The sequence below is a fragment of the Copidosoma floridanum genome, unplaced genomic scaffold (genome assembly GCF_036245765.1).
Source record: "Copidosoma floridanum isolate Cflo_tuat_1 unplaced genomic scaffold, Cflo_Japanese_pri ptg000020l, whole genome shotgun sequence".
NCBI classification, from domain to species: Eukaryota; Metazoa; Arthropoda; class Insecta; order Hymenoptera; family Encyrtidae; genus Copidosoma; species Copidosoma floridanum.
The window spans coordinates 3,097,475-3,122,471 of NW_028321897.1; the positions used below are offsets into that span (position 1 = coordinate 3,097,475).

At 34.8% G+C, this 24,997-nt stretch overlaps 1 protein-coding gene across 1 annotated transcript in view; it reads right to left on the bottom strand.

The window, feature by feature from the left end:
* LOC106643943 (aquaporin AQPcic-like) overlaps positions 1–23,603 on the bottom strand; it is a 52,295-nt gene extending 28,692 nt beyond the window's left edge. The window contains exons 1-2 of the mRNA XM_014359275.2: positions 23,313–23,603; positions 22,396–22,580 (exon numbers count right to left, since the gene is read on the bottom strand). Coding sequence (XP_014214761.2) covers positions 22,396–22,552 — 157 coding nt within the window. The 5' untranslated portion in view covers positions 22,553–22,580; positions 23,313–23,603. The remainder of the gene's footprint in view (positions 1–22,395; positions 22,581–23,312) is intronic.
* Positions 23,604–24,997: the final 1,394 nt, after the last annotated feature.

The window sequence follows — 24,997 nt, forward strand, 5'->3', positions numbered from 1 at the left end:
GTACATGAGGAAGTTTACTAGTTTTACCTTGCAAGCTCAAAGTAGATGGCACCAGGGTAAACCAGCTCTGTCATGGCGACTCCCGGAAAAATTCAAAATGTATTTTTTTTAAAACAAATTTTTTGTTCAAGAACGACTGTCAAAAAATATGTTATATCGGATTAAATAAAAATAACTTATTAATTAAACAATATTAAATATTTACCGCTTATATTTTACGTAGAATAATTACTTAGATAAAACATCCATAAAGCTCATCTGTACATTTCACCGGAGATATCTTGCTTATCAAAGGAGAAATCTTCTCTATCGGTGCGAAGATGAGCTTTATGGATGTTTCGTTTAAGTATTCTACATAAAATGTAAGCGGTTAATATTTCATATTGTATATTTAATTTTTTTTTTTTTTTTATTTAATGCGAAATAACATATTTTTTGACAGACGTTTTTGAACAAAAAATTTGTTTTAAAAATTATGTATTTGGAGTTTTTCCGGGAGTCGCCATGACAGAGCTGGTTTATCCTGACGCCATCTACTTTGAGCTTGCAAAGCAAACTTCCTGATCTTCACGTGATTTTCAAAACAACAGGGTTTTGATGTTTTTAATTGTCATGAAAAAAAAAACTATTTAAAAAATGTACCAAATTTTTTCAATTTTTTTTTTTAATTTAAAAAGGACAAAAAATAAATTCACCAATAAAATTTTGGTCAAATATGCCTACAACCTCATGCCTATAACCATCAACCCAAAAAACAACCTTCTTAATCTACTAAAAATATAACGAACGCAGAAAAAGGGAGACCTACGTGTGGCCCAATATTTCACGCAGATTATTGCGTACATTGCCCACTAATGTACAAAAATGATAGCAAGCGTATACCATGTGCAAAGACCTTACCAACGCAATCGAAATTCAAACGAAAAGGCTTCGGAAATAGAGTAGATTGATAGTAGTCTCCAGCACTTTCATGTTACACATACATACACGACGGACAGGTGTGTATAGAGGAAGTGGGAAAGGTTCCGCTCGTTTGCCTTCCGAATAATTGGATTTGTTTGTCCAGTCGTTACCCACACTGTTTGCAGAGCGGCGCGTCACGCTGACAAACGGATCGTTTTAGCGGTGGAAATAGCGTGTGTGAGCTCACGTCCTTTTTAGCTTAGCTCACATCCTGTCTGAAAATTCGGATGTTGGAAAGGCATAAAAAGAGCTTGGTTCGACTCTTTGATGATTCAAGAAGAGACTGCAGTTTGCCTTGAATTGCTCCTTTGAAAAAATATCCATCTGTAATTGCTCCATTCGAGAAAAAATGAGAAAAAACATCGTAGGGGTCAACGGTACAGTTAATGACACCTTAAGGTAGTGATTGACCCCTGTATAATTTGTATATCTATATACAAAGGCTCCATTTAAAAATGCATGTGGCGGTCAATCACTATCGGGGGGTCAACAACTGTACCGTTTACCCCTACGATGATTCTTAGGATATTGATGGATATGACATTTTTTCAATAAAAATTTTTTTTTAAGCACATCTTCGAGATAGGGCTTCCAATGAGGGAAAAATCATGGACACTGGTTTCAGTAAAAATAAAACCGTTTTCACGCAATGTACAGGCAAAATTAAAACCATACGTATGATATAAAACTGTGGATATAACAGTTGCGAATAAGATGCAATAAACCGGTATCATTCTCACTGAAGACCCCAATCTTGATTTGAAAGTCGGAGACAAAAAACGATTTTTTTGTGAATTTCTTCTTGTACACCTAAGCATAGCATGATAAATGTTATGAAAACTTATAATTGCGAAGGGTGCGTAAAAAAATTTTAGCGTTATGTAAATTAAGTAATTTCGACATTCAGTAGTATCTTATGCGTAACCCAACAGTTTTACTATTATAAAAAATAAATTTATTTTTAAAGAATACTGACTTCATTTTTTTTTTAGTTTTATACTAAGTAGAAAAATAATTTTTTTAATCATGAAACTCCTAATCTAAGGGTTAAACCACTACAAAAAACTTCATGAAAATTTTAACTCTGTTCTTGGTAAAAAAAATTGTAAATCCGTATTTTTTTTCATTTTTTTTTTTTTCATAAAATATTAAAATGAAAAATTCAATTTTCGCAGTCACTGATGTTCAAGTTACATGATCTAGAGGGCTTCAAATATAGGTAACTCGACTCTTATAAAACTCTACCGATTCCCAAAATTAGGTTTGACCAAAAATTTTTTCTGACACTCGAATCCCATAGAATACTGATATACCATACCTGTTGGCTTAAACTAGGAAATTTATTTACTTCTTTTTTTTTTCTTTTTACTTCAGTTGCAATTACCTAACGAGTAAACGTAGTATAAGGCATAACATTTACTTTTCCAAAATTATTTTCAAATCTAAAAGGTAAATTTCGTTCAATTGGCTTTTATTTATGGCTTCTATGTATAAACTATACAAAAAAAAACCACCAATAATTTTATTCTTGGCAGATTAGAGTAAAAGTTTTTTTTATAATCATCAATGCTGCACTATTTCATTAGTCTTTAGCTATTTTTGTTAAGAATTGATATTTATACACTGATCGTTAGATTTAAATTGTAAAAGTGTATTTTAAAAGTATATAGGAAATCTACAAAGTTTCCTCGGATATGAATAAATCTGGAAAACAAGTTATAGCAACGAACCTAATTTTTTTCATGTTAAAAGATTTTGTTCAATTTTAAGTGTGTAAAGCAGGTCTTAAAAATATGTATGTACAAAATATGAAAATTTTTTTCCTGATGATCTACATTTTTTGTACTATATTTTTGCCTTTTATACCATCAGTATTGTAAGTATAACATAGTGTATGCAAATCTTATTTTAATCATAGAGCATAGAAATATTAAGAAATAATTATATAAACTATTTATTTTGCGATGGAAAAAATGCTTACACAATCTAAGCGTAAATAAAAGTAAAAGTAAAATAAAAGGAAAATAAAAAAAATTTTGGTTTGCAACTCGCACTTGAGCCAGGTTTTTAACTGACCTATATCCCTGTAGTAACCATTACCGAGTCCCTAACAGATCTATCTCAGTCCTCTGATTTACCCTAAGCGACACCCGGCTCATTTTCCCTATCCTATCATATAGCTGAATCTCCTACTGACCCTCAATGTACTACTACTATACTTATCATTGTTTAACGCAGAATTCGCTGTTATTGTTAATCTACGCACTTACTGACTAAGAGTTAGTATTTAACTTAATTTCTACCCACCACCCCCGTCGGAGGCGTGTTTTATATTCTAGCCGAGCTAAAACACCGAGAAAATCGTCACCTTCCCGATGCACTCGCCGCGAGAATCGAACCCACGCCTCCTCCAGTCATCCGCCGTCGAAATGTTCAAAGCAAGCTTTAGCCCACTCGACCATGGAGCTGGTATTCGGTTGGGATGTTAATAACACTCAAGAAGTGCAAGTGACGTAGATAAAACAATAACGTTCTTAACAAGGAATTTCTGAACGTATTAGTTGCTTAGCATGTTGGTAAGTATATCTATATGTCAGGCCAACTTGTCTGTAATCGGATATATAGATATAATGATATCATGCGAGGCCTTGACGTTCTCACGTTCTGATGTTTACCGTCCGAGGGCGCTCGAGAGCCCAGCATATGGCAATCAAGTGATGCCATGATAAGAGAGAAAAAGATTATTTGATGTTTTGTCCCGGGAGCACGCCAGGACTCATCAGTAAGGCTGATGACGTGCTCCCTGCCTTAGACACCTATATCGGTGGGGGTACCCTAGCTCAAGCTTAAACGCCCTTATATATTAACCAACATGAAAATCCGGGCACTTGCGAGTAGGTTAACTTCAATGGTTGGACACCTAGCGGATGGTTGGAGAAAGACGGAAAGCAGTAGTGACCATGTGGTAGTGAGGGTCTCCACAAGCAAACACATTATCTCAAGATTTCTTGTAGGTATCTTGTAGACTTCTAATGTCCATCTGAAAGACATCTTTGAGAAGTTTTTGGGGTAAAATTCCCTAAAGATATCTTTCTGATGGACATTAGAAGTCTACAAGATACCTACAAAAAATCTTGAGATAATGTGTTGGCTGGGAGTCCAGTGGGTCCGTAGTAATAAATGAACTGAGCAGAAAATAATCACCTTACCGATAGTGCCGTATTTTGCATCATGTTGCTGCCTATCCCATCTTGAAGCAAATTCAAAGAAAAGTGACATGAAACAGACACCATGCTATAATTAACATTTCAAGTTTCTACCCTCTCTACTATTAAAAAAAAAATCAAGCCTTAGTATCCAACTAGTATATTACAAAAAACAGTGTGTTGTTAGTTAGTGGCTAGTGCATTTGACAGCCGATCGGTTGGATTCCTTTACGTGTTAAGTATATCTATATGCAAACGTTATATACCTCTATATGATATATGCCGTACGACTTTGCCGCAATACGGTGCTGGTAAAGAAAAAACCTGCATATAACATGAATAGACATACAAAGCACGAAAAACCTGACCAACCGACGAAAAAACGCTACTGCTACTAATCTGACACTATCAGTCGTGTTATGTCAGAAAGTGTGCTATGGCTACCTTACACGTGCGTGATGTATTGTCGATTAGATTTTCTGTATGGCTTGCGGAAAAATATATGCTTTTGTTGAGCATTTACGAGAAATAATAGAACCGTTCATGCATGGGAAATCCAAGCTTGGAGTTTGATATTTACGTCGGTGAATGTTAATTATAATTTCAATTGTAAAGGATTCTTGAAAAAGTTTTAACATCATGTACAATAAGTAGTTTTTTTTTCTGTTACGTGACCTAAAGGGCTTAAAATATAGGTAACTTGACTGTTACAAAGTAGAACCGATTCCCAAAACTAGGTTTGACTAAAAAATTTTTTTGACTCTCGAATTCTATGGAATGATGCTATGATATATTATTTTATACTTGTTGGCTAAAACTAGAAGATTTTTTTTTCTCTCTCTAATTAGAATTATGTAACCGTTGTATATGGTGTAAAACATTAAATTAACTTTTTTGAAATTATTTTTCAAATCTAAATGGTAAATTTTGTTCCTTGATAGGTTTTCATTGATGACTTTCTTTGTTTATGGTAGACCACAAATCATCTCCTAAGTTGTGATACGAAATCGCATCCTAAGTAAAAACAAAATGCGAATCGTACGGTTTTTCGACGACCCACTGCAACTGAATCTTTCATAATTTGCCAACATATATAATTATAGCCTTGCTTTGATGCACGACAACACATATTAATTGGTCTCTCACGTGTATTCATGTAGCCCACTGAATCCGTAACATGATCATCATATCTCCCGTCTAACGTAGAGCGTGCTTTTAATCAACTCGAAACAGACTACACGGGCATATATATATAATGATGGACATTCATGGGGCTGGATTTCAAAATTGTGACACTACACATGCACATAATACGGAACGATACACACGCCGCAGAGGGAGAAAAATCTTTTACCTAATTAAGTGTGTTATCGGGTACAACTCAGTATCACCAGCAGTCCATCGCGCTTTCGCTAAGTTTAATTGACGCGTCGAATTATGCATCACACGGCCACAAATTGCATATACAACGTCGACGAAGGAAAAATTCATATACATAATTTTAGCGAGTGAACGTTCCGCTGTCCAATTAGATGCACGCTTCTTGTTATTTTCCTTTCCTTTTTCTCTACCTAAGTATCTATTTCTTCTCGAAAGTGTACAGCACCCCCTGTCTCTCTTTTTCTCGACCGCATTTTGTGTATCGGTGTAATTACAGCAACAATGTCACCCAAGCTAAAAACAAATCTCTGCTGATAGGCATGTAGGAGACTACGACACGATTATTACAGGCCTGACTTTAAAATTTAACGACGACGACGACGATGACGACGAGCGAGTTTCAGATTACAGGGCCTCGAGAGACATTAGCCCTTGCAGGGTCTACCTACAATGGTATATATATACCAGGGTGGATTCACCGCATCGTAGACAACGACGACGATATCGCTCCGTGGAGCGACTAATTAAAAGTAAAGTGCGCGCCGGCAGTAGGCAGCCGATAGATTAACTCCGGGCTGGTAATTACGCGGGGGGGGGGGCGCTAGTAGCGCGCAAACCTCTAATTACACGCCCTTGAAGGAGTGGGACGAAGGGGGAATGAAGCGTACACGCGAAGGCGTTTATTATACCGGTCGACAGAAATCGACGCCGGCCGGGAGGTGTAGCGAGCAAATGGCAAATTTAACATTTTACAGCGATCAACGAGATTTTCTTGCCCCCCTTCCACCCCTCTATGAAGTGGGGCTTACGTACTATATACAATGTATGATGATAGAATGATGCTGAGATTTTTAGGGGGGCGAGCGCTGTCGAAGTTTTTAAGATGGTGTTTGTGATAATTTGCGCTGAGAGATTGAAAAGTTGGTGAGTAAAATGTCAAGTTTCAGTCGTGCTTCAAATTTTACCTTCAGTTCTATAGTAGTTAAAGCCGAGAGCTTTGAACTTGTAAGGTTTATACGTGGTACATACAAATTTTCATCTCTATAAATTCTACATCTCAGCTAAAATTAGTACGCTACTTTGATTTGTCAAATTCAAGAGAGCAGTAATACATATTAAGTCTTTTTAACACAATTTTCTTTTATTTTTAATACCTTCTACAGATGTGATGTATTATATGACGTATTACAAATACTCGAAATTTTTCCACAAGTGTACATTTTACCGGCCGAAAGTAATACAGCTACTTTTCAAAGCATATCGGCAATAAAGCTACTTTTCAAATGATTCAGCAAGAAGGTTACTTTTTAAACTGTTCGGCAAAAAGATTACTTTTCAAAAATAATTTTTTTTCTTTATATCTTAAGTTGGTTAAACTGTAAACTTGTCTTGAAGTTAATTAATTACACTAAATAAAATTTTTTCAAAGTTTAATTTATTTTTGTTTTGGATTTTTAAATATTAAAATTATGGTGAAATATCCTCTGTTCGTAATGTAGAAGATGTAGAAAGGCACGTTTTTAAGATTTGTGTATTTTCCTAATTTCAAACTCGTAAATATAGAAAATAACTAAAAATTTATAACTAGACATAAAATTATCTCCACAATTTAGTGAAAATCAATCAAAATAGTGCTACAGTATACTATTATTCTAAAGAAAATTACTATTGGACGAGAAGAAAAAAGAAGGTTTACAATATTTTTATACAAATTGTTGATTCTGGATGAATTTGTTGATTATTATACTGAAATTGACAAGTTATTATGACGCAGTTATAAAATAAAGTTAAGGTAGTTACTAATTTATTTATTTGTTTCTATAGATTTGACAGACAAGTTTCGCAATATCTGGTCTGGCGTTATCATGCAACTATTTCACTGGACGAAGTTAGTGGCCAGTAAATGGACATTTTTCTGTTAAAGTTTTCTAATACCTTTGACAGTTGTGTCATTATAAATATTTTAGTATTTTAACTAATGGTCTTTCATAATAATTATGAGAGAATTAACTATTAAATTAGTTAGGCTTGAAACAACTCTATGCATAGTAGGATAGTACTGAACTATACTTTAAGGACGTTCGGTAGAGATAGAACCCTGTGATGAATCTTTTTGAAATTTTAACCAGACGTTCTTTTATTGTTGTTACAATGAAGCTGTTAAAATTTCAAGAGGTCCGTCCGTCTGTTTCGTTTCTGAGATATTGAATTTCAAAGTTCAGTCATTTTAACACGGTCGCTTATGGGGAAACTCATAAAAACTCAGTTTTAAAAAAATTGGCGTGATGAATTTCTCCAATTTTTTTTAAATCTCACAGATAATGTTATGAACTATATGAACACGAAGTTCACAAGTTATAAACTATACGTTCATGTGTACATGAACACTCACACATTGGAGACCCGTGCGGCGATGCCAAATGCCAAGTCTTCACTCATCGCTATACTTCCCCCTTGCCCCGCAAGTGGTTCCACCCCGCTATCTCTACCGAACGTCCTTAACACAAAACACAACCCAAACTGTGAGTTCAGTGCCATCTAGTTGTTACGGACAAACATATGTGATGAAAGATGATTTGTTTATTTTCCCCGCGGTTTTCCATGAAAAATAAGAGTCCGCCGGTACTGACAAGTAGACAACCTTTCTATCGACAACGACAACGTCAGATTTCAATTGTACCAATAGATGCTTTGTCTTTAACTTTTCATCCACAATAATTAGCGAAATGCTCAGGACAGGATAAATAACGAAAAAATAGCATAAGTACACAAGAATAAAACATAGGGTCGTAATATAAAACATTAATTTTATGTATGTGTCGCGGAAAACGTTGAAAATAAGCTACACAGGTGGATTAATTTTTTTTTACTTTTTCCACCATATTAATTTATCATAAAAACTCTTGAATCTTATTCCAGTATGCTGTACGCTATGCTTTTTTTTAGTTCTAGAATTTCATTGAAAATAATTTTAATTATTTTATTTATCTACATCAAAACAGTCATTTCTTTTTATTATACTTTTATTTTTACGAAGTAAAATTAACGCTATGTACGCTACACAAAACTAAAAGTATAGCTTCCCGAGAACAATTACAACTAAACGATAATAAAAATCTCTTTTTTTTAATCTCTCATTCAATCAAAACTTTCACGGAGGAAAGCAAACATGAGTATGTGGGCGAGTTTCCTCGCGATTATAATTTTACGGACACAAAGCACAAAAACACTGTGTTTAAGATCATTATCGTTTGATTTCATATATCAGCGTGGATCTCAGTTGTATACACGTGAAAAAGATTATTCGTTAGGTGCACGTTACACTTTCACATGAATGCAAGGCTTCAGTTCATTCCTTTAGATTTCTTTTAGGTATTCTTGTTTAAAATTATTCAATGTATGGTAAAGACCAATAATTATTCTTCTGCAGGAGCAAAGTGTTATATTTGATATATTTTAACTGAGTAGAAAACATTTGTAATAATAAATATCATATAAACTGAAAAAACGAAAAAAAACTACACGGAATATGCAGATTATTAATATTGCATTAAATAAGTGAACCAAAACAGATTTATTACTGTTGCTAATAAATTTTTAAATATTATAACTTTTTTTTTTTGGTAAAAGCAAACTTACTTAAAAATGATTCCTTTGTGACTCTCAAGTCGATACCAAAAAAAATATTTAATACGTCTATACGTATGTTAAAAAATTTTAAAAATTTATTACGGCAAAGTTAATAAAATATTATTGTTTATAGTCATACAACAAATAATTAGGCAATAACTAATTGGATTAGCGCTGTATGTAGACCTCGATTGAGACTTATGGTCGACTGAGTGGGTAAAGTCTGTAACTTATAATGAGTATTAAACTGTAATTAAAACTTATCTACAGGTTTAAATTCTTTTGGTAAGAACAAATTCAGTCAATAAATAATTAGACAAAAACTTTTGATCAAGAAATGCTCAGCTGCGATAAGAGCACATGTTGAAAGCTCATTTACTACTTCTTAATAGTAGCGTCATTGTGCGTCTTGTTTTGTGTTTCCGTTAGCTTGTTTTGTAAGATAAATAATCTTTGAAACTAGAACAACAAAATTTACTTTATATATTTAAAAAGTATACATTATGTATATTTTATAGAATCTTATGCTTCATTTCAATAACACAAGATTCTATAAAATATGCAATATTTTCTTATGTTTCAAGAAATTTTCATCCGACGGAACAATGCGTTATCACAACGTATGTCAAATTATCGTTAACAATGTTATGATTTTAGGTGACCAAATTTTTAATTGCGAAGAAATGATGCTGTATCTCATCCTTTCCGCATTCGTATCTTCCTAATTATTTTTGAAAAATATGGGTGGAATGATTGTGTTATCAGCGGATCCTGGATAATTATACAACGCAGTAGAGTGTATAAAACGCGGATCCTATATTCACATCCAGTTATTGTGTTTCCGTCACTTCTATGAGAGCCATACTACCAAAATGCACAAACTTTCAATCATGTAAGTTGTACTTAATTTTTCTTTTTTCATTTTTCATTTTTCATCGTTCATTAATTTGTTTAAATTTATATTTTAATACAAGTAGTCATTTGTGTTAATAAATATATCTGTTTCGAATGTTATTTGTGATTATAAGTTTTAAAGTATGAACAGAAGCATTAATTTTTCAAGAAGGTTTCGGTGAAAACCAAAAAAAGTTAGATAACGTTAAAAAAAAATTAAGTTCTTTTTAAAAACGTAATAAGCTAATAAGTGCGCGTGAAATTTTCGAAATTTTTTCCAGACATATTTTTGAGAAAAAAAATCATTTAATGCTATTTAGATATAGAATCTTATATTGTAACGGTCAGTAATTAAATTGCATTCGAACAACCATTCAAATAAATCAAAACTAATACAAAAAATAGCCCCAAGTAAAAAGTAAGTTAATTCAATTTAAGTTGTCTTAGAAAAAAAAGGAAACGAATGAAAAAAAAATCCTAAAATATCTTTAAAAAAGTTACATTTAATACAATTTAATTAGTGGCCTCTATAAGTGCCTATGTTAAATTATGGAATCAAATGATTTTTTTCTTGGAAATACGTCTGGAAAAAAAATATTGAAACAATGTATACGGAAATACTTTATAATGTTCTTAAGAAGAACGTTATTTTTATTAGTGTTATATAACATTTTTTTAGTTTTTGCCGCAATCCCCCTAATAAAGGTTATCGTTTTTTCTAATAACGCTATATAAAGAAATCGAAGCTTAAAAGGTTTATTTCACTTCATTCTTTATTAATTTACTTTTATAACTAATATATACTAGTCAATTTTAATTTTTCATAGATCTTTTTTTAAATAATAAAACGTTTTGGTTCGTGTTTTATTAGAGTCAACATTCAACGTATGAAAATCTAGTCCTTCTTTTTGGTAACTGAATAAGATCTCATTAATAAATATTATTATTGTTATTATTTATAATGTTATTATTATAATAAGTATTAAATATTTACTCTAGATTATTTAAAAATCACCATGAATTTTTAAGTTATTAGTTATATTAAAAATAGTAATTACAGCAATGTAGGCAAGAATTTGATTTCACTTCATTTTTTCACGCTATAAAATTTTAAGGTTATCGGATTTAATTTTCATCGTGAATAAAGGCAATCTATATAAATCACAGAAACTAATAAACCTGAAACTATTGAAAGTAATCGGTTATCGTTTTGTTTTTGTAAAAAATCTTTCATACAATACATGAGTAAAATAAAAACACATTACATAAAATTTCAAAGCTGAAAAAATGCCAAGTATGGATTTAAACTTTGTTGAATTTTTAAAAAGTGAATAAAAAGTTCATAAAACTTGGAATCTTCCTCGCATTAGTAGGAACTCCACTTATCAGTCCACAGACGCACTTAAGGCTCCAAATATATATTTAACGATTTAGGAATTCCTTACCTCGACATACTACAAGAAATAGAAAAAATAAGCTAGCTTAACATATATGATTTTTTTTATGCTTACAGAGTATTCCTTATCGCCGTAGCTGTTCAAGTGTCATCAAAATCACTTTATAGATACGGTCATCAAAAGCATCAAATGACCAAGACTTTAGAAAATGAACCTGCTCTATCTATGATGGATGAGTTAAACGAGATTCCAGATGACAATGAAAATCAAGTCTCATTAAAAAAAATCGTAACCAAACATTACGGAGATTTGAGTGAGAAAGAGAGACGATTGCTAAAGAAATATTTCGCGCGTTATTATATGGACTTTGCCGAACGATATCTCCAAGAGCTACGAGATAACTTCAAGGATTACATGGAAAACATGGATCGTATCAATTCTATCGAGATGAACGAAATACCAAAATACATGACGGTTTGAAATTATTCATCCATTTTGTACATGTAACAACAGTTTGCATTGAATGAAATTTTTTAAATTACTCAGAATTACTTTCATCTTTCCACGCTCCTTTACTCAACAATCATTCGTCATAACACCTGAACACATCGTAACACCCCGATCTTTGAGGTATTGAGATTTTCAAAAATGTCCTAAAAATTCAAAAAACATTTGAATTACTGATGTTTTACACACTTTGTACAATCACGCATTGAATCTTTACTTAAACATCAATGATTCTAAAATCTATAATTATAAGGGAAAATTATAAAATCCTTAATGTGGCGCAGGTATTCTATTGTTTAAGAAGTAATGTTTATCTATTGGCTTTTTATCGATTGAAATTCAGAGAACATCATGTGCTCGTGAAAAATTGTAGAATGTCACTAGTTGTTAGTTCCATGTACGATTTATTTCGGTATTATGTTGCTTTATTTTAATTGATTATTCCTATAATATCAGATACCATAAGGGTCTGAAGGGTTTAAAGACACTTTGAAAATGTATTTCCTTACCACTGATACAAAAAGGAATTCAAAGAGATTGTCACCAAACTGCAATAAGGACATTGATCTTGAAAAACACACATCCAAACTATCCACCTCAATTCCCTGCAGAGAAATAGTTTCTTGAAAAATCCTCCAAGTTAACCGAATATCTATTTCCGTATGTCATCACTCATTCTTTCGTTCCATACATTAAACGCCACATTCTCTACTATTTTCTGATCGAAAATAATAATAATAAAAAAGAAAGAAAAGAAGAAAATACGAACAAATAAATTTTCTCTAAGAGCATTATACCGTTCGTACTCCTTTGCCTATTGCGTGTATCCCTCGTGCATTTACATGAGATACCGAAAGTATGTATACACACGTACACCTAGACACATAAGACCAAAGAGAAAAATATTCCCACAGAGAAAATAAGGGCTGTGGCTGAATCATTGCAGCCCACTTTTTCTCCCCCCCCCCTTCGCACTACAGATACCAGCAAGGGTTCTACAATGGATATCTATGTCTATCCTGTATCCTGCCCAATAAGTCACTGCACGATAACACCCGAGCCTCGATTCCCAATGCCCTCGTTTTCCCCGTGCTCCCCTCGTTTTTTTTTTTTCTGTGGACCAGGAATGTGCTGGGCCGATTTGTCGACACTGCATCGTTGTTTCTTTTTCTCCCTTGTCCCAAAAGGTATTACGCAAACACAGTTTTACTCATTCACAACGTAAGAAAGGTGATAGTAAGTATACTGGATTCTTTTTTTAGGATAAGGATGACGAGTCAGTGATTTACAGCTAATGGAAATAAATATACCGTGGCTGATTGATCTATGACGCCCGAAACGAAAGTAAAAGAGTTTGAGTGTCACTGCATGTTCAGGTGTGCGCGGAAGGGTAAGACGGATGATGCGTCGGTTTATGGGCGGTTCATATGGGAATTCGGTTGCGTAGTCCATGATGACATGCGTTTTCAATCATTTTGTCTCGGCCGATCTCTGTGCATATGATTATTTTATTGCACGCATTGTAAAGTATCGCAATTTTTGTATTGTTTTCGGGGTGGCTTACATGATTTGGAGTTTTTATAGGCACGGTGTTTTTTGTATGCAAATCCATCATCTATTGTGATGTTGATTGCTTTTTTAGAAGAATTATATGGTACTCTCTAGACGATTGAGAGATAAAAAATCCATCCGACCATGTAAATACCTTGAAATTTTTTGAGTTAGGTTTGCAAAGAATTTATAACAAAAGTGCTCAATAGACAATGAACTTTTGCTTTTAATTACTAAAAACTAAAAGTAACATGGGCAATAGTGATTTCCCTCGATTTGTGTGTTCAATGAGACAATTCCTCCTGATTTCTATCTCACAGCTCTAATTAAACTTGGTATCAGATAGTATACCCGTATGGTAAGAGCAAATGTTGAACACTTCAACTTTGGGATTCATTTTCATGAAGTAATCGAAAAATGGTGTATGTGTGTAAAACAATGCTCAAAATTGAGCGAATTCCTTACTTCTCTCAGCTATCTCGATCAAAGACCGATTCGATTATAAGCTATACTTAAAAGATTGACAGATTATGCCGTAAAACCTAGTTATTTAATATTTGATTGGCTTAGATTGGATTACGCGTAGTTTATTTGAAGCGGGGGCTTGAAAATGATCGAATGTTGACAGTTTCAATTAATTTTCAACGATATTGCATTGACGAAATGCTTATTCACGAAGTGTAAATTAAGATTACGAATCTTTCAAATAATCATATAAGACTGGAAATATCCAATAATTAAGGCATTCAAGAAAGACATTATATTGAATGCACCTACCTATTACACACCTGTTCAATTTTAACTACAAATATTGTCCATGGTAGGTGATGGTAATTATCATGGACAGTCAAATTTTTCGTGCATTATATTTACACCTCGATTTACACGTATACTTGAGTTGTATTTATTTATTTTTACACATACTCAAAGTCATAGAGAGATTATATACTGCTTACTAACTTTCAAAGCAATGACTCTTGTCTGCAGTGTAATCAATGTTTATCTTTCTTCAATACGTGTCATCTATGTATAATGTACGAAGTGACCACTTCAATTTCACGCTTCCTGTTCCTCTTCTTGGTCTTCTTTCGCACCTAATTATTTTAAATATATTTCATCAAGTTTTAACTATAAGAACAACTTGGTTGAAAAAATAGCAAAATCACCCAGGGTATTTGGAACTCGGTTTTGGCCTTTATTGACCTAAGTCAAAGGCAGTTTACTTCTGCTTATCATAACTTTTTACCAAGTGTGAATAACAAAGGTGTGGTTAAAGATAAGAATAAAGAAAAAAAATGATTTGAAAAGTGACTCTCTTTACCATAAATGTCCTACGACAGCGTTCATGCAAATAACACCGAACGTTGCTATAAATAAGTAGGTTATTAAAAAATTTCTATAGTATGAAATACATTTTTTCAAGCCTCATTTCCAATTAAAAATGAAAAAAAAAATCTGATGTAAATGACCAAACCAACAAGACATCTTCCGTGTGCAGTGGTCTTAAACGTGTTTCCAAGTAAGCTATGCCCACGAAGTTAGAATTATGGAATCCATTATTTTACGGTTACGTGTTTTATTACCCCTTCCATAAAAGTAGAGGTAAGGTCAATGAACCGCCAATTTAAAATATTCCAAAAGGAAATGGCAGCTCATAACAAAGCAACTTGAATTGTCATGACAGGTGACACAATTCTATTGACAAAATTCCACATCACGCTTGGGACAGAAATCAGTTACTTCCGGGTGTACGCCACCGACCTTTTCATTGTTTTGTCGATAAGAATCTCGAGAACATCCAGACTCTTTGTAAAGAAAACAAAAAAAAAAGAAGGTCCCAACTGTAATGGCACAGTTCCACCTTAATCACAAATCCTCCAATCATAGGCTCGCTTGAACATAAACAAAAACCATCACAAAAAGCTAAGTCCGGAGTGTGCCACTGACTCCGACAACCGCATCCGTTTCCGTGATCTACGTTTACTTTCGTCCCTTGTTGATACACCCATCAGTGCGCTTGTGCACGTTTAATGAGTCTAAAAAGGAAAGAAAAAAATCCCAGAGGATTACGAGGTGAAAGAGCTACAAAGAGTGCGCGCGCGTATCAAATAACGCTCCGAGTGTATACACCAAGTGAGACAGTAGGTCAAGTTCGCGGGAGCGCGCGGTTGATGCCCTCGTCGCGTGTGGCGCGTTGGGGAAATATACACGTATACTTACATATACATACGCGAGAGTTAGACTCTTCGGTGGCGCGTAAATAGTCGTCTTTTCATTGAAAAACCTTGTAAATCTTTCGGGCACTCGAGCGCACGCCATACTATTTATTATCACACACTAATAACTGACGACCTGTGACTTTCACCAAATGAATCATCCCGTTGAAAATTAAAGAAACGGTACACTTTGACGTTTCTCTTTCGGTGATTTGATTCTTCGTTTTTGGCGTATGTATCCATACGAAGCTGTATGGGATCTGGCAGCTGTCGTTCGCCGTGAGAGCCGGAATTATGGATTTCATACAACGAGGGACTGCAATATCAGTCGCACTTGAGTTTTGCGTACAAGCCGCAGGGATATTACATCGAGGATTTCGAAATCGGGAAGTGCGTCCGTCCGTGCGCTCCTTTCGTTGGGAGTGCGCAGTATTTATGGGTATAGCAGTCGGGAAAAAATACTCGTATTTTGTTTGAAATTTCTACGACTTTACCAAAATAACGATTATTTTGGCGAAAGACTTGTACCTTGCAACTATATGTCCATACGCTTAAGCGAAAAACAAACAACTTGATAGGAATCCGTACTCGAGTCTTACTTCGAATAGACTTGACGAAAAGTTACAGTCCTCAATTTTTTTTTAATGACTTTCGGAGAGGTTTGCATGTCAAGTGAAAACTTCTCCGACCAATGGACTTTCACTGAGTTCTTATGATTTTGAAGTCCTTGGATTATTTGAAATGACTTTCGAACCAAAGTTAATGTACCTACGTATTTTCGTTCACTTCGTATTTTGATATTAGTTGTCAGGCCTCAAAAGTGCGTTCAACTTGGAAAAAAGGAATCCATATAAAATTGTGAACTCACGGAGGTTCTTGTATGCATAAAAAAATTAGTTTACATTACCAAAAAAAAGTAATACACTGCATATTCTTGTGTTGTTAGTTTTGTCGTTGTATACAGAAAAAGAAACCGACGCAAGTCTATCGCTATGAACTGATTGTACAAACAGAATTTTTCTTGTTGAGTTAGAGTCTTGCATATACAAAGACTAGGCTACTCTTTTACCTAGTTGAGCAGAGATAGTACATTTAAATTACGTTACTTTTTATTTCACTTTCACAATAGAGAGACAAAAGCTTCAATAAATTAGCTAAAAAAGAATTTATTGAATGGTCATAAATTCGAAGTGTCACTGGCTTACAAAATATGTTCTATTGATGTACAAACGAATGAAGAATTATGTGCGATTGAAAAATATTTCTCTGAACTTCTGTTATAAAATTTAATGCAAGATTAGAGATAAGGAACAATCAAACTGGAAAAAATGCTTTTAAAAGTTATCTCATACGTACGTCAAATAAATGTGTACATTTTTTACCAAGAACGTGACAGAAGAAAGTATTACGCGTAGCTTTGCTTTTAATCAAGAAAAAACATGGATCAATGACCAAGTCAAAAAGATATTTCCTGTTTGGGTATTGCATTATTCTGATTTTTGAGGTCAGCTTTTATTCTGAAAGTGTTTAGGAAGTCGTAGCTTATCTTTTTATACATATATATATATATATATATATATATATATATATTCAATACGATGAATTTACCACTTTTACTTTTTATTCACATTCGTACTTTGAGTTATTATTCTTTTTTTGATAAATTCTCAACGTTATACTAGATAACGTATATTAGTCATTATTTTCATTAATAGTAAAACTGTGGAAAGTATATTTTTTCTTTTTTTGCTTTAAAAACAGATACTAGTCCTTTAATCAATCCAGAAATCAGTATCAGTTTTCAAAGTGGAAAGAAAGAGATTAATCTAAGTCACAACTATCCATTGAAACAAATAATAGACAACTCTGGAATAAAATCGCACATTCTTTTTCATAATGGAGCAACGGATTGCATAATCTATTGCGCCATGCGTAAATGTCATGATTTCCGCAGCTCGATACTTTGTAACGTTTCACTGATCATTTTTTACAATGGATGCAAAATCTGTCGTTTGTAAATTTTCGATACATGTAGCATTCAATACAGGAAAATAATAGGTAGATACAGGGATATTGAGTTAATTTAATTAATTAGCTGTCCTTTGCGATGAAAGAAACTACGTATTAATAATATCTTGTGACGTAATAAATTTTCCGTAATACTATTACATAGAAATATAGTAGGATTTGCTAAGTAATCGATATCTAAATAGAAAGATCGTTTCCGTTTACACTGAAATGACCATTTTACATGAATTGAAAAAAAAAATTTCTGAAATTCATGAAAATATTTGCCTTCAGTACCAAAAGAATAATCTCTTGTAATAAAATGATATTTTGTTACTTTAAGACAATATTTTTTTCTTGATGTAAAAAAAATACTATCTTATTTCAACAGAATACTTGAAATCATTGGAGTAATTGTTTTTTCGATTCCAAGAAAATTTTTTTCAACGTAATCTTTCAATAAGAAAGTTTGTATTCACGCAAGAAATAATTGTTGCAAAAAACATCTCGAACCGTAAAACTTTCTAATTGGTAATAAAACTACTGTATAAACAATAAAATCGGTATGAAATAAAATTATTGGCAGACTATAAACTATAAATAAATTATTTACGATTGAAAACAAAACTTACACACTTGTCATAAACCACAAAGGAGTATTATATACATTAAAAATGTACCATAAGCCGCTATACTTTTCTTTTTCAGTATCAAACAGATGTACAGTAGTTGGATTGAAAAATCAATAAAGCCAACTTTCATGGCCATTAAACTGCAATGTGAGTATGCGAACAATCGTTGCAATGTGAAATGAAAATAAAAAAAAAAAAAAAAAAAAAGAAATGGGACAAAGAAAATCGAAGGAGGAGAAAGGCCGACCTTGTTGCGAAGCAGTGCAAAAAAAGGCCCCCCAGAATCGCAGTAACGTCCAAAGAAATTAGGAGCAAACGAACGCGCGAGACCAGCAGTAGAGAAGAAAGGTTCATGGTAATGATCTCGATGTAGCCGTAAAACGGGACCGAAAGCAAGAGATGAGGCGTCAAAACGCCAATGTCGCGAGAAAAAAAAGTAGATCTCCAAGACACGTGGAAACGAAAACAACAGCAGCGTACACACACATCCGTTAGGATTAATGACGAGTAAACTCGATTAGCCGCGATTGTTCGCCGTAGATTGAGGCTCTATTTTAACTTAATTTTTTTCGTTGATGAACGAAAGCTGTCGTGAATATTTTCTCCCGGTGCATTACTATCGGCACTGAGGATGTTTTTGATGAGACTTTTTCTCGCGTATACATACGCCGCGTTAGCTATCGAGGCTATTATTTTTTTTTTTTTTTTTTTTCATGCGATTAAAATTAGCTTTCTTCGGCTACAAGGAACTTGTTAATGTTAAAATTTATGAGTATGAAAATGATTAGCTTTTATAGGGTGTTTTATTACTACTTGTATCGTTTGAATGATGTTTCCCAATGTATGCTAGTCGCCGGATTTTCGATCAGATATCCTCGGCGCTTCCTATATCGAGGCATCCCCTTGGCTCTGGATGATTTAAGTGCAGCCAACGAGATGGATTTTGAAACCGTACCAGCCTCGATACGTGCTTTGTCTATCCATAGGCGACGTGTGAATTTCGCAATAATAATCGTCGCGATTGTTTTCAAAGCCATTGGCGTTTCGTCTCGTATTTTTTACGAGACTTATCTTTTTCCTCTCAAACTTTAGCTAATGAAAAATTTATACACCTAAAAGTAATGTAGTGTTTGTAGATGTCACGATAACGAAGCCCAAAAATGTTTGCTCTGTCAACGACGGAAACTATATTACTTGCCAGAACTCAATGAAATGTTATTAATACGGTGTTCAAAAATGACACGGAATGAACAATTCAAAGTATCTAGTTTTCTACAGTTCAAATCTATGTGCTGTAAGAAATTTAGCTCATGAATAATGTCTTATAAATTCCGTACGAGGTCTCATAAATGACTGCACCAAGTTTCGGACGATATTTTTCAACTGAAAGTATGTTTGCAAAAATAAATTTGTAAAAGATCATCAAACTGCGTGACAAGAAAACACGAGCAAATTTCCTTACGTTTGCGAAGGTACTGTTGAAACTAAATGGCGACATGTGCATATTATGATGTCAATAGCCTTCTGATGTGTCAAGCTTTTTTTTTAAATTCTTTTCATTCCAATAATATTATTTCGACCAAAACTACAAAACATTGACTGAGGAATTTCTTCTATTGTGAGAACTTGTATTAAAAAATACACTATAATAATGTTGATTTTTTCGAAAGCGGTTAGCTATGAATCGTATTGTGAATTACTCTAAAATTTCAACACAAGTTTTGTAATAATTTAATAAACGGACATTTTACAACTTTTTTATAACTCCGTTGAAGTGAATAAATCTCCTCGAACGAAATTTCGTGTTACTCAGGTGTAAAAAACGATTCCTTTCCATGAAAGCAAGTAAACCGAAGCATGAAATATATGAATTGCGTCGTGTATTGGTTGTGGATTGTTGCAGTTTTGTTTGCGTAATATTGCAAAATTTCAAGCACAGCAATACAATTTTAATAAACGATTGCGCAAGAAAACACTGCGTGAAAAATTCAGAGGAACATAGTTATAAATAGCATATTGATAATTTTACGAACGTTGTCAAAAGGCATTATTACAACATTAGTCTTGTTTGTGTTTGATGTGTCAGCTATTGGTTGCTACCATTTGAATGACATAAGTTATCACGGCATTTTAGAAATATTTCCACAACTTTTCTTCGAAAAGCATTTTTTTCAAAACGTTTGAGAAGTTTATCAAATCTGTAAGGATAGCAAATTTTGAATTCATATCTGTCTCCGCAAAATGAATCATCCATTCATCGGCAAACCCTTTCAATTAGCAATTGTATGCAATCCGTACAGAATTGGGTGTTCACAAGACCAACAAAAGTAAATTTTATTTTAATTTGCTCAGGTACACCATCAGCCGCATGCTTGCGTATACAAGCACTAATGACTCTTGGGTTTCAAGATCAACCTGAACCTCATTAGCATTCAGATACGAATGTTACCTCCGGACCAAAAGAAAACGCTCGAGCGTCCTTTCGTTAAATCAACCGAACCTGCACCCGAGTAGTCTCTCACGGTATAGATCAAGCCGACCTACAACCAAACTGATACGGTTCCGTACGCACCTGTTCCTCGGCGCGTGTAATCAAAGTACACTTTCTTCCCGCCGGGAGTGTACAGAAACAAACGGCCGAAACGCAGCGAGAGAGCGCGCACCGATTTCTTCCTCGGAAAAGCGCGTCCCAGATTCGCGCGCGCGCGTGTGTATACACCCGGGCAGCCCATTGTAACTGCAGTCCCTCGCAGATTCGCTCGGCTCTCGGGAAAACTGGATCGGTTTTCTTTGGCCAGCCATTGTTGCCCCGAAGCAAAACGCACTTTTTTCCCATTATTCGCGCTCTGCATTGTCTCCCTCGCTGGTGCATACATCTGCTTATGGTTTATTCATCGGGTTGCTCGCTTACCCGGGATGCATCGGGTGTATACTTGGATATTCAAATTATTTTCACACCAATTGGAGAGTACATGGGTCGTTTGTTTGTTTTATCGTGTAGTTAACGAAAGTTTAAATGGTCCTTTTGTCGAAGAAAGTTACACGTATTGTTGATCCCGATGGGATCGGAGATAAGGATCATAGGTAGATGTGTCGAAACTTGTCATCCACTCATGTCTTTTGTGTAAAAACATTTTTTCCTTTTTTTTTCCTTTCAATGTAAATTGATCCCAAAGATGCGTGCCATGGCGCGTATGTATGCATTGACCGTACGTGCAGTGAGGAATAATGGATATTAAATTGGATTTTCGGTTGTACACGAACAGAAATTTCATTTGTAGCTTTTATGTGCATACTTGAATGAATATAAAACGCGCATTTTGGTGCACGAAAAGAAAACAATTTCCCTTTCTAAATCCAAAATTTATGGGCAATTGTCCTCAAAGATCTATTTTCTAAATACGCGATTGTAAAGGCAAAGAGTGGATGTGTGTACTTTAAAAAGAGAAAGCCAAATGGTAAAACTGCAAGCGTTGATTCGAATATAGTGCTGTATGGACAAATTACCGATTTCAGTTTCAAATAAAAACACTATATTTTTTTTATGGTCATGGCCCAATTTTTCAGTAAAAAAAAAAAAAAAAAAAAAAAAAAAAAAAAATGCACAAGTACCACCAATACATTTTCTACGTCTGGTTTATTCCATACTAAATCATATCCACGATTGTTTCAGACAAATTTCTCACGCTACTAGAAATCCAAAACCTGTTTTTCGTCTTTGAGAGTAAGTATACCGTCGAGCACAGCCAAGCTCCAACCGATCAAAATATGAGCCCAAAGCCCCATACACGTATAATACACCATACGTGTGAAGCAGGCGATGATTCGATAAACACAAGTATCAGTGTTAATTTACCACTGATTGGTGTCAACCGTCAACTGTCGCGTCTGATGGACGTACGCACACACACACACACACACACACACACACACACACATGTTATCACGTATAGGCGTCGATTAATATCAATATAGATAAATAAGAGCACGTCGCGTCTGTTGCGATACTCACATGGTAAGCGCAGCTTTTCCCTGGCACTCATGAATCTATTGGCCGTGCCGGACGACAAGCCGTTGCCGTTGGTGCCGTTGTTGTTCTTCATCTTGCCGTTGGTAGAGTCGCCCAGACTCGGTGGCGTTATTATCGAGATTCCGTTGTTCTGCTCCATCGTCAATGATCGGCCAATTGTTCTTCACCTGCGTGTTTCAATGTTTTTTCGTTTGTCAAAAAAAATATATATTCAAATTTTTTTTAACATGCAATAGAGGGTTCAATGATTCGATACGGGTTCGTATGAAGATTTGATCTCCACGCCAGAGTCGAATCGGTTGATGTTTGATGGGGGAGATTTTAATTGGGAAAGATAAATCAAAGTATTCGAAAGTAGCTTCACAGCAGTTTGAACTCGTTGATCGGTTTGTATCAATACGAATAAACAATTCGATACCTTAATGTTCTAAATTGTACCAAGTCACTATTCTTTCTAAAGTGTATGAAGTTGACGTCAAATGAAAATGGCAAATGGCCAAAACAAATAGTTGTCATGTTTGAAAAAAAAAAAAAAAGACAATGGTGATCAGTATTATCTGTAATTTAAAAATCAACGCGAATCCGATGATGTTAGACGCTGAAACGGGAAATCTCGCGAATCCCGCTAGGTAATTCCGAGCAAACAGTGGCACATTCGATCGAGGCTATAAATCAGCCGCCAAGTCGGAAAAAGCACGGGAAATTGCGGCAATAGGTTCGAAAATTTACAACAGATATCGCGAGCGTCACCCATCATCGGCAATAAAACACGCACGTGTATCCCCTGTCTCCGATTCATCTCGCGGGATGATAAGAATCGCGTGGCCGATTTTTCCAAAAAGCTTCCTTTCGCTCTTTCGAAGTACAGATCCCCCGTACTACGAAAAACAAACAAATACCTCGTGTGTCACGCAGCAAAAGCAAAACCAGCTAACCAACTCTTCCTCGAGAGTCGCGTTACCCCTGCACCACCAGTTGATGGGCTTCCCAGCGAACGTCCTCCTGCAGCTGTATGGACTTGGGAAACGAGTCACTTGCACACTAGAAACCGCGAAAGACAAAGGCAAACCTATTCACACGCGACAAGCGTACATAGGTACACGACGTAATGTTAGAGCCGGGGCTGTTTGACGCGAGAGACTGGATCGGCCGGTACGCCGCTCACCTCTATAAGTAAGTTCACCAGCCTGAGGAGGAGTAGGAGAGGAAGGCAGACGAGCCGACTCCTCTCTCTCTATCTGGCTCTTTCACTCGGTGAATATATTTCGGAGCCGCGTGTTGCTACTCCCGAATGTGAGTGTTTGTGAGGACGAGAGCTTGCAGCTGTTCTAAGTTGTTAAGCGCATCATATGCGTGATATGAAAGGGGAGGAAAGGGCCATTTTATATATTTTTATTACAAGGTTGTGGTGTCCGTTGCTACTACAGGCGACAGATAAGCCTTAGTGTGTTCGTGTTAAATGACCCTTGATTCGTATACCTACTTTGGAGAAAAAGAGAAACCTAATTGTTGTACGTTCCTTAAGTATATCGCTCGTCATTTGTTTGGGTAGAGAAAATTCCACGGGCTGTACGGATAATTAGAGGCGTTTTCTATGATAATTAGTTGGTTTTCGTAAGCGTTTGGAGAAGTCTACAATATTATGGGTGACAAAAGTAGTTTCGAAAATCAGGAAGTGTGATTTCACAAGGTTACACAGACATGGCTTATACCTTTAATGCGTTGTTTGTTCGTGTTCTGATTAAATGTAGCTTTACACGTACGAGCCTCTAATTCGTTTTTCATTGGAAATAATCACAAAGGCTTGTTTCGTACGATTGAGAAACTCATTTTTCTTCGTCGTTAAAGCTCGAGAGCTTTTTTGTTTTGCCGATGTGTGTCCGCACAAGAAGTGCGTAACGATACCGCGAGTTCGAAATGTGCGAGTTGTCTCGATTTCGAAACCGATCCCGTTAGTCCAACGCAATTGAAAAAACAAAACAAAAGATGCGAGTGAAAAATTTTCTTCCTCTCTCGTTACGTTTTTAGAAATTGGTCATTGGGTAAAAAAATATATCGCTACGACAGTGAATACATTTATCGTACGCGTCATTGAATCCGATGGTTTGAAAAAAGACATCACTTAGAATTCGCGCTATCTTTTTTTATTTATCTGAGGAACATTGCAAAACAAAAATTGCTTTTTAATGATTCAATAATTTTTTTCATTTTTTCTTAATTGTGCAATGGGCCATTGTAAAAAAAAAAAAACTTCATTGTTACAAAAACATCGATTAACCAACAATAGAAGAAGCGAAGGCTATGAAATTTTTTTTACAGTTGAATTAAACAGTTTCTTAATCGCACTATTACACATGCTGAAGATTAAGAGGAATCAATTTTTAGTCTCACGTAAATTTACCAATTGGGAAAATACACGAACAAAGAAATGATTGACATTTGCAGGAAAATTATTCGACGCCAAAAATACTTTTTGATAATACAAAGCGATTAAAGACAACAAACTCTATTTTCAACATAAACTTCACCGGTCTTGCTTCCATTAGCGCTGACGTGGTCAAAGTATTAAAATTGGTGACTTATA